The sequence below is a fragment of the Polyodon spathula genome, unplaced genomic scaffold (genome assembly GCF_017654505.1).
Source record: "Polyodon spathula isolate WHYD16114869_AA unplaced genomic scaffold, ASM1765450v1 scaffolds_1081, whole genome shotgun sequence".
NCBI lineage: Eukaryota > Metazoa > Chordata > Actinopteri > Acipenseriformes > Polyodontidae > Polyodon > Polyodon spathula.
The window spans coordinates 1-11354 of NW_024472567.1; the positions used below are offsets into that span (position 1 = coordinate 1).

Consider the following 11354-nt stretch of genomic DNA (forward strand, 5'->3'; position numbering starts at 1 on the left):
TCTTCGTGTGACAATTGCAGCTGCTCTGTCATGGTACAATGGCAGACTCCAATAACCCACACTGTGGTGTGCGCAACAAAATCCATTTGGGTCTTTCTGCATTTCTGTTGTGCACACTGTCAGCTCTAATCAGCCAACACCGAAAAGCTCGGGCAGGTTTAAATAATCACGGGCCATGAATTAACGGAGAACCACATCAGCAAAAACTCTTCAGTTACTCATATGAACAGCACAGCACAGCATTAGTGCCGGGCCAGACAAACTATATATAATCTAGTGTATATAAAGGAGATACATTCAGAAATCCGAAAAGGAACAATAAACATTCTAACCACAAACTTTCATAACTGTATATTTATTTATTTTTTATATTTGAGAAAACAGCTGCTGAAAGATTTGCTTGTTTAGTGTGACTCCGCTGAAACTTGGTATATACGGGTATATATTGGCCAGACCTTGGACATTTCACACAACTACCTCTTTCACTCCAAATGGAACTTCATCCTAATGTAGAACATTTTAGAAGTCTGAAAAACATTTGGAGCCCCCTCTGTATGTATGTATGTATGTATGTATGTATGTAGGTATACACACACATTGTTTTTAAGAGTTGAACTGTTGTAAGTAGGTGAGAAACAGTGTTTCTGTAATCCTTAAATCTTCTTAGTAGAGTCACTTTATTACGTGCCTGACGTTTGTTAATTTCTTAGAGTTATTTTGCTGATCAGTCTCCACGCTGTTGTGTCTGGTACAGTAATTAATGTTCCTCATCAAAACGACCTGTCTGCCTCTTACGAAGACAGCTAGCCAGCTGTCTGCCAGCAGTGTTGACTGGTGCAGTGTCCTGGTATGACACAGGACTGACTGCCACTAATCACTTTCATTCAGGGCAGCTTACAGATCCCTCAGTCCCAGTCTACCAGCATCTACAAGAGTAGCTTATACTGGGCTTAGTAAGCATGCATTTCAACCAGCATGGATGTACTCTAAAATATACAAGACAAACTACAGCAAAGGAATGGGAATGCATTTCTCATGCCAATACAATGCGATCCCTAACGTACCAAAAGGATTCCTTTTTATAAAGTGCATTACATAATTATTACAGTGTGGTATTCTCTAGTTTTTCTCTTAAAATAGCAATATCCTTTTGAACCAAACTGAAACCTGTTTTGGCATTATAGAGCTTTCAGATTTTTATTTTCCCAGTGCTTGTAAATTCCTAATGGCAAACTGTTCCCTGTGAATGTCTTACTCTATGAAGGGTCTCCAGATAGATTCATGTCCTGACCAGCCCATTTCAAGCTTGCTTGTTATTATTAGCGATGTGAAGAGGAGACTGAACGATCTGCAAGCTGCTGAAATACAAAAATATCTGCATACACCACTGATTTTATCTTGAGGAGGGAGAAAAATAACCGGTAATGATGCATAGCTAAGAAAAAAATAAAATGCAATTATAACCTGACTTAACATTAGGTACCCCAACATCAAATCTAAACCAGGGGGCTGTGAAAGCGTCCGACACGCAGTTTGTTTCTTACTATGCCTAACAAAAATATTAATAGTATGGAACAAAACAACTTTAGGAAGAGGAAACAGAAAACAGCTTAAAAAAAAGTTCCACATGAACGGCTGCATAGACATACTGTAGGGGCCTCTGGGGGTGGGGGAGTGCAGTCCTACAGAACCCTGCAGATTAATGCCCCAAACCCCCCCTGCCAAAGCCATTTAGAGGAACGCAGAGTGCTGGGCCTCCACACTTTTTTTTTTTTTTTGAGAGCACCCCTCCCCCTTTTAGCCAAATCAGTAGACAGAGGGGCCTGTACTAGAATGATTTGTTGAGAGAGAGAGAGAGGAGGGGGGTGTCACGTGTGTACACACAGTCGAGTGCCACATGGATTATTGGAAGCATGCATTTACTGTAGGCTGTTTTTTTTTTTTTTTGTTTGTTTGTTTGTTTTTTTGCAGAGAGCACTAGAGTACTGTTTACAGAAGAAAATAATTTGTGTGGAGCAGAATGTTGCAGCTTTGCTTCTTGGAAAAGACCTGCATCGCTTTGTCCTAGTGAAGTCGGGAAAAGCAACGGGAATGCCAGCGGAACTGCATGCGAATCAAACGCCTCCTAGTTGTATTTACAGGTTTTGACAGTTGCTTGGAATTGCCAGGTGAGCGCACACTTTCAACAGATACTACAACTGCAAGCAGCATTGTTTTCGGAACGTTGATTATCGGTACCCAAACAACGTGAATCTCGATTCTGACTTCAGTAAAAGACCAATTGCATTTGGAAGATTTTAAACAAAATGTTCAATGAAAAAAAATATATATTCCTTAAACAGATGCACTCTGACCTGCGCTAAAATGTACTATGATATTACACAGAGCTTTCAAGAAAACTGCAAAGGGGCCGGTAATGAAATGTTTTGCCATGGATTTATTTACAAATTATACTCTCAAACTGATAGCTGTTCCTTAAATAAAATCAGTGTAAAATGAAGGGCTTTTTATTTACCTGAAAACCAATAGTTCGCGTCAATACTAATGCATTCTAATTGAACAAATCGATTTAAAACAGGAAATATACAGTAAATTACAGGTAATTACAAAATCATTTTTATGCCTTATCAATACTGCGCTGATGCAATAACAACACCAGCCTACTAGCTTCTCTAATAATTTGTACACACAGTGTGCATGTTAGGTGCTGTAGTTCAATGCATGCTCCTGCCCACTACATCGCAGATATACGGTGTTCCTGTTGCTGGGATATTACAATCTAGGATTAGTTTTCCCATCTATTCTTAACAGTTTACAAAAGAAGATTAAATAAACGGCTTCTTTTAAACCCAAACTGTGAATGAGTGAAATGCGATCAGTAACAGGAACGTGCAAGAATAATACGCAAGGGTTTATATCAAAGCGTGGCAAAGACAATGGGGGTGTACTGCATTACACATGTAACATGCGGCACTATGCAATTCACTCTACTGTGACCATATCACTGTGATCCTTTCAGAACTGTGAGTATCAGCAGGCAAGCTGAATGAAGAGAGGAAACTGGAGAAGGAGATGCCAGGCTGTTATTTTCTTATACAAGTTCAAATTATGTGAGGTTAGATGAAAGATTTAAAAAAGCAGAACAAAACTGGACCAATGAAACATTCAGTACCCCACCCCCCACCCCCAAACACCTCTGAAATGCTCCCATTTAGCAGAAGTACAGTAAGCCACCACAACTGAAACATTTATTTCTTCATTCTGATACACTTGCGTGATCTCTGGGGACATCCCAAAAGGAAGGACGGTGATTAGTCACACACACACTGTTCCCAGGAGTTTGTGATCGCACAGTAGGGTGTTTTTTTCTTGTATCCTCCTTTGCAATAGCAAGAGTACCCTTTCCAGTTTCCATCAGCTTCACTTTGAGCCAGGCCTTACCACATACCCGTGCCCAAAGTTTCAGCAGGTCACACTATAAACAAGCAAATCTTTCAGCAGCTGTTTTCTCAAATCTAATAAACAAATAAATAAATACAAACAGTTATGAAAGTTTGTGGTTACAATGTCTATTGTTCCTTTTCGGATTTCTGAATGTATCTCCTTTATATACACTAGACTCAGAACCTCACAGTAAACTCACATAATAGCCTGGGCTAAAAATAAAACAAAGTATGAAAAGTCTGTTTCACAGCTAAAATTAGACTGTAATATGACCCCATGATACACTGAAATTAAAAGGCTGAAGTGTAGTTCCCAAGCAGTTTAAACTGAGCTCCCCTTGTTCAAAGGAATAAATCAAATCTCACAACAGCTCACACTACATTACTGCAGTGTGTTCTCCTAACACTGTAAATAGTGCAGAGTCTGTGCCCAATGAGACAGGGGGTGTGGCAATGACAGAGAAGAGGTATAGAATATCCACTGAAAAGAAAAGAGTTTTTTTTTTTTTTTTTTAAATCCATCCCAGACCATCATTCAAACCAGCACAGTGTTCACAGCTCGGAACAGCCTGGATTCCCCACGCTCTCACTGCTGCCTCCTCAGAGATCTGGAATTAGCCACCTGGACATGCCTTTCCGGTTGAACGGCTTTGCAGGGGATGTTTCTTACACCTGTCCCAGGGCAGAGTGGCTTGTGTTATTCCCCAAGGTCTCATTTTACCCTGTTTTTACAGAGTAACCAGGTCTACACATCAGGTTTCAAAATGAAACTGTTTTATTCACACACACATAAGGAGACATCTTCATTGTTCTACTCGAGTGTGCCAAGTCTTTTGTTGTGTTTGAATGTACTGTTTTACAATGAAAGCAGTGTACCTTTTCAAAAGGAGAATCTAGTTGATTAGATGCGATACCATCCCAGCACAACAGAAACTAGACACAAGGGCGGGCTATTGTACATAACAGAGCAAAAAAAAAAAAAACATTGCAGAAAAGATTTTTAAACCACGTATTTTAAATGAAAACAATGTTAGGCAGGGTTCTGTTTAATACCTTTCCATTTAAAACATAGACTATTTATTTATTTAAATAAGCGACCACTACATTAACTGGAAGTCGTGCAAACAGCTGTTGACCCCAAAACGGAGTCGCAGATCTTGTTAGTATGTATGTACACACACACACACACTAGAAATCTCAAAATGGGTTAAAAATAGTGAAACAGGTCCGCCTCTCCGGAAAACAAGAAAGAATGGGGGCGGCCCGGGGGTGTTCTATCTCTCTCACCACGACGTTGGCTGTACATCCTAAAGGGAGGGGCTAGTTCAGCTTGGTCTGGCCCAATCGAGAAGAAAAAAAACCCCAATGTACTCATCTGAGGAGATAAAAAAACAAGTGCAGGGCTTTTCTGAAAAAGCACCGCGCCGTGCCTGTGTTCTCTCTCTAGATCCGGGGATGCGAGCCGTCGGGAGCAAACAGTACTAGTCAGGGCTGTGCTCGGGTTTACTTTGTGGTTTGGTTATTGCAGATTGTAAAAATCACCATCATTGAATTGCACGCTGTCAATCCAACACAAGCAACAACGAAAAGAAAACCTGGGATTACACTTGAAGGCACTGCAAGGGGGTGAGTTACATTCACGTGTATCCGCCTAATCTTATACTGAACTTGTAATTAAAAAAAAAAATAAGTTTTTCACTTAACATTGGGTCTGCATTAGGACTAGTGTTATTGCAGGAATTTAGAAAATGATAGTGAGATTTAAACGCGCGTTGTTTAATGTCTCGCACGGTTCTAGAACAACAAATACAGAAATAATCGCACGTTATTTTAATTTAAAAAAAAAAAAAAAAACTACGAAATATTGATTTTATTAAATAATTAAATACGTTTTTAAAAACCAATTCCATTACTAGGATATCATTATAACTACGTATATAGTTGTGCTGTTTTAAATCAGATAAAATAGCGTTTAAAAAATAAACAAATACAACGTTACAAAATTGTTTGTTTTTACTTCAAAAAGTAACAGACATCATAAAACAAATGGTCATTTTTATTAACCCTACTACTACGAATAATAATAATAATAATAATGTATTTGGCTCTTCCGTTGGATTTACATTGAGAAACGCAACTCGGCATATTAACTGCGAGTGGCATTAGCAGTTACACTCGCTTCTCTTCTCACCCGACTGCCAGTTGTTCAAACAAAATGAATGAACTAAAATACCGCTGCAGGTCAGTCTGGCACCTGAACTACATAGTGGATTCCTCGCATTAACTTCGCCTATCAGAAGTACTACACAACGCGACAGGGCGGACGCCCGATCGAAGCAGTATCGAGGCTGTTCCATCAGTGTTGAACTACAGTACCATATTTCTGAGAATAAACGCGCCACTTACTACACTTGTCCTGTATGATCAATTTTTCTTCCAGGAATTTTGCGAGACCAGTGTTTTTGTAGTGTCACGCAGAAATTGCCAAAGCTATTCCAATTCCAGATATTTTGTGGCAGTCAAACTGCACTAAAACTGCCCTAAAGTATCAAAACGAAAGCTGTGCAAAACCTGTGTAACTAACCATATTAATGCAAACGATATCTAATAAAATACTTGTAAATTCATGGTTATTTCTGCAGTTGTTTTAGTGTTTTTTCCATGTTTAATTTGTGTGGTGTATCTTGTATGTGTTTTTTTTTTCGGTGGGGGGGTGGGGGGTGGTCAGTACCATGATATTATAAATTATACCAGAAAGCACTTTGGATAAGCAATTATGGATCCTACAGATGCAGCCCTGTCCAGTGCTATATAAAAAGGTGCAATAGTGATGTAATCATGCACGAACCAGCTCGGGTTTGGGGATGGAATGAAGACTGCACTTCTTTGCCACTCCACACTGTAAACCCTGCCCCACCCTGGACTGCCATCTCTCGAGTTGGTCTAATTAAGCTCTTGTTAGTAGTTAACCCCGTAATGGCTGAACTTAACCCTGCCGTGCAGCGGTAGGAATGACTCTTTTCATGTGCCTGCAGTTTGGGGTCGAGGCTAGTTCCCAGCAGAGAAAAGGAATTCTGGCGTGGCGATGGGCTGGTTTCTACTGAGGGGCTGTAGAAATTGGATAAACGTTCTCATATTTCTGTATTCTTTTTAAACTCCTCAGCTTGTCGTTTAAAGCCCCAAGGTGGACCAGAGGTAGTCAGTGTTGTCTCGGAGCTGGATCGTGGGAGAGGGGTGTGGGGGAGGAGATAAACAAAATCATTATCGCAGCAGTCCCTCTGTTGAAACCACATGCTTGTCGCTGCCCTGGGGTTGTATCCCATATGTCACATGACTCACTTCCACTTTCCTGTAATGGGAACTAGACTCAACCCTGCAGTTTGCTCTAGGCGCAGAGAAGGAATAACCCCTTTTTTCTTTTGTTTTTTTCTTCCTCCTCTTCCAGCTGAACCGGTAGCCAGGGATTGACCCCCCCAGCTGGAAGGTCGCTATGTGGAGCTGCGTGAGCTCCAACGAGACAGACCACAGCTCGAACCAGCAGCTCTGCCAAGACTTGGGCCTCATCCTGTCCCTCTCCTCACTCTTCTACCTCATAGTCTGCTTCCCAATCGGCCTGTGCTACAACGCCCTGCTGGTGACCGTCAACCTCTGCAACAAGGTGTCCATGACCATGCCAGACGTCTACTTTGTCAATATCGCCATCGCCGGACTCGTGCTCAACATAGTAGCGCCGGTGCAGCTGCTGGGCCCGGGCTACACCCACTGGGCCATATGGGACTTCAACAAGGAGGTGTACATAACCCTGCTCATTCTGTTCAACATTTCCTCTCTGGTGATCATGTACTCCACCACACTGCTGACCCTGGACTACTACATCGAGCGCGCCCTGCCCAGGACCTACATGTCCAGTGTCTACAACACCAAGCATGTCTGCGGGTTCATCTGGGGTGGGGCGGTGCTCACCAGCTTCTCGTCCCTCCTGTTTTACGTCTGCAACCACGTGTCCACCAAGATCATCGAGTGCTCCAAGATGCAGAACAAAGAGGCAGCGGACGCCATCATGATGTTCATCGGGTACGTCGTGCCCGCTGTTGCGGTGTTCTACGCTTTGGTGTTGATACTGAGGATCCGGAAAGAGTCAACGCCCCTCGATCAGGACTCTGGCAGGCTGGACCCTTCAGTGCACAGGCTGCTGCTGGTCTCAGTCTGTGTGCAGTTCGCTCTGTGGACGCCTTACTACACAACACTTTTGGTGCACACGTTTTCCGGGATTCAAGGAAGGCACCTTCACGGACAGCACTTGAGAACCTACTACTTCGTTCGGGATTTGTCCAAACTGTTGGCTTTCTCAAGCAGCTTCGCCATGCCTCTGATGTACAGGCACATGAACAAGAGCTTCTCGCAGAAGCTGCGACGGCTCCTGAACCAGCTGCACTGTGGGAAGCAGGGCTGCTCCCAGGAGAGATCTGCAGAGCAGCAGGTGGTGAGCTGAAGAACCAGGAGCTGTGCTGTGCAAGTACACTTAAAAAACACACAAAACTGAAACTGAAGTCTATGCAGGAATAACCACAGTGAGAGATGTTGGAGATAGACGTAAATAAGTAAGTAGTCATCTCTGGAAAATCATGGTAAATAAAAAAAACATGCCACACGCCTGGTATGTACCATCGCTCAGTGAGGCATTTCAAAAGGTTGAATTTTTCTCTGACCTAGCCACCTGCAAGAAACCACTAAGTGCTGTTTTAGTTTTCAAGGGGAGAGAGATCAGGCAGGACTCAGCACTGCAAGACGGGCACCACTCTGAGTGCACCAAGTGTCCGCGGACCACAGTTTTTATAATGAATACGTCCCACGTTTCCTATATATCCCAACTCGGTAAAGCAAAGCTCAGTGGTTTTCCTTAACGTGCAAAGCAAAATGCCAAACCAGTTTGAGAGAGCGCTGACAGTGAGCGCATCGGCCAAAACTGACTGCCATGGGGGGAATTTTATTAGCAGGTATCCTGGGAAGAACTTTTAAAACAAAAAAATGTAGTTGAAAGGAGACAGTATACTGGACCCTCTTTGTAGCGCAGATGAGGCAATTGAGTTTCCTGGGATAACATAACAGTTTGCACAACAATCCCACCTAAATTGTGTTTCTGGATGGCTGTCTGGCTCCCTTTCCTGCCTCTGGAATGCATCCTTTCTGGGCACTGTGCTCCGTTTGTGTTGCTAAGAAGCAGCAGTAAAAAATCACCCAGAAACTAGAGACACACAAAAGCGTGTTGGCTTGTGCCTTCATCAGCTTAAATCAGTGCAAGTCAGGGATGAAGGCACTGCCCGGAATGTTTGCCTACAAGGTTTTTTTTTTCGATTGGGTATTTTTGAAGGTATGAATGAAATTGTCTCTCTGATGCAGACTGATATCTAAGAAATCTAAATGTCAAATACTAAGACCAGTTAGAATCTCATGAAATAATTTAGTGGTTACAGTAACCCCGCATTCTACCTCCAAAACAAACCCCTCTGTTTCAGGCTGAAGATAGACTTCTAGAAAACACAGTGGTTCATAAAACAGTAATAGCAGCATAGATAATACAGCAGTGCTGTCAATAGGCTTAACCCCTTTCATGAGCACATTCAAATTATTACTCATTTCATTAAGGGAAAAAACAAAACAAAAAAAAGACCAAAAACGAGGTAATTTCTGGTCCTTCACATCTCTCAAAGACTTGACCTTAAGGGTTAAGTCCACAGTAGTCAGACCGATCTGTACCTTGCCTGTGATCTCCTTGTTGGCAGTTGTCGTCTTTGCATATAAATGTGCGCTGGCCCTGTCCCCTGTATCTCTGCCATAACAGCAAAACAAAGACAGCACATTGAATTAACTGTCTCTGATCCACTGCACCACTGAAGATATGAATGTTTCCAAGCATGAAGTCTGTACATATATTATAAAATGAGCCAATAAAAGTAAAATGTTGTACTTGTATCTAAAAAAAAAAAAAAAAAAGTACTGTATATTTGAAGTCTTTTTTTTAAACCCACAGAAGTAAAATGAGTGTCTAGAATTTATTTAAAAATGTATAAGCTTTTTAATGTAAAACATTATTCCAAGATGTGAATGCTGCTGTATATGTAAAATCTGAAAGTGTGTGTGTGTATATATATATTGTCTGTTAGACACTCGCCAGAAAGAGTGACCTTGAATCGTATTTCTCACAGAGCTATATTTAGTTACTTTTGTGTGGATTACCCACTATATTGTCCTTATATTGAGCTGCAGTTTGTTAAACCAATAAAACTAACAGTAATATTTCACTCTGACTGCATGTTTTTGCCTACAGTAAAAGATTCATTACTTGTTTCACAGGCTTCCTTCCGTTTCTTGCACCAGAATCATGACATCACAAAAAGAACCCTCACTGTAGCACGTGATTCTTTTTTGGAACAGACAAGAGAGGTTGTTTGTAATGACTGTGACATCACCAGCCAAGCGAGGCAGGGAGAGGCAGCTACTGCATGTGTTACTAAAATCAGACACATGTCCCACCTGACAAACAGGGCACCATCTTTACAAATCAAATCATAGACAAAATGTTTCTTGTCAAAAGACGTAATCTACTCACTGGATCATGGAAAAAACCTTCAGGACAATAAAATTAAAAAAAAAAAAAAAAAAAAAAAAACCCAACAAACAACTGGTCCCAACCACTTCTGATTTTCTGGCACACCAGTCCTGAAGCTGGATCCAGTTGCTGGAAACCCCATTCCAGGCATTCCTGAAATTACTGACATCAAGAGTCTACAAAGGAATTTGTTGCTCAGCTCAAGGAGGATGAAAACAATAGTGATCAGTATTATTACTACTGGTGAATAATATAAATAACGAGAAAGGAGTAATATTGTCGATGCAGTCTTTCAAAACGGGCACAGCTACAGCTAGACTAGACACAATGCTAATCTGCTTTTAAAACCACAGTCAAACACCCCTGTGGAGCTCCTCAGTGACACCAGTGAGAGGACCTTTGTGCATCCAATCAATCAAGCGCTGGGTCCCTTTTACTTGTCTATCCAGGTATGAGCACCTGAAGAGAGGGTGTGCACTTAGAGGTTACCATAGCAAAAAGCACAGCAAAGTGTAATGAAAGCATAAGAACGAACTGTAAATCCCAGAGCGGAATGATAAAGCATGGTAAAAAGACCATGGCAAACCATGCTAAAACTATGGTGAATGCAAAGCATAATACTTGCATTTTCCCCAACGGTCAACTTAAGAATATTCTGTCTGTTCATCTGTAGTAAGTAACTCTTGCATATATACTATTACATTAGTACAATTACATTTTCCAAAAAAAAAAAAAAAAAAAAGAAAACCCCTTTTGAGCCTCCATTTCTGAAGTGACACTGTGGCCAATACAGAGCCACTGAACCACATGAAGAAATCCATAACCCTTGTCCAGAACACACGGTTATTCTGCATTGGCAATATTAAAAGCAGCCTTGTCTCCTACAGCCTCCGTCCAGATCTGTAATAAATCACCCAGGATGGATCACATTTAAGCCACAGTAGGAACCAAAAAAAAAAAAAAAAAAAAAAACCATGAAGGACAGCACTTTAATCTGCTTTTAAAACCACAGCGTCTGCTCTACAGGACTACACAGAGAACGGCCTTTAATGAAACCATCTGTTAATGAAACAACAACCAGGCCAGAGAACATCTCCCGGGTTTTTACAGGGACAGATTCGAACGACGTCAGTGGTGTCAGAACAACGGCAACAAACACACGTTTTCTCCAGTCGAAACCCAGCGCTTCAGGACTATTTATTTTTTTATCCTCAAAGCGTTTTGTGGCGAACGTACAGGCAGTTAATGAAACACAGATGAAAGCTAATGTCCCACATCTGCTCTTAACAATCCATTCAATT

At 41.5% G+C, this 11354-nt stretch overlaps 1 protein-coding gene across 2 annotated transcripts; it reads left to right on the forward strand.

The window, feature by feature from the left end:
- Positions 1-4811: 4811 nt before the first annotated feature.
- LOC121309269 (probable G-protein coupled receptor 146) lies at positions 4812-11348 on the forward strand. Of its 2 annotated transcripts, XR_005948621.1 has the most exons (3): positions 4812-5069; positions 6889-8044; positions 9798-11348. XR_005948621.1 is itself a non-coding variant. In XM_041242147.1 (2 exons), exon 2 carries the CDS (start codon positions 6934-6936, stop codon positions 7933-7935), a length of 1002 nt encoding a protein of 333 aa, XP_041098081.1. In that variant the 5' UTR covers positions 4812-5069; positions 6889-6933; the 3' UTR covers positions 7936-9445. The 2 variants fall into 2 exon arrangements, 1 of the variants encoding a protein (XP_041098081.1); XM_041242147.1 differs by lacking the exon at positions 9798-11348 and having other exon boundaries at positions 6889-9445.
- The last annotated feature ends 6 nt before the right edge of the window (positions 11349-11354 follow it).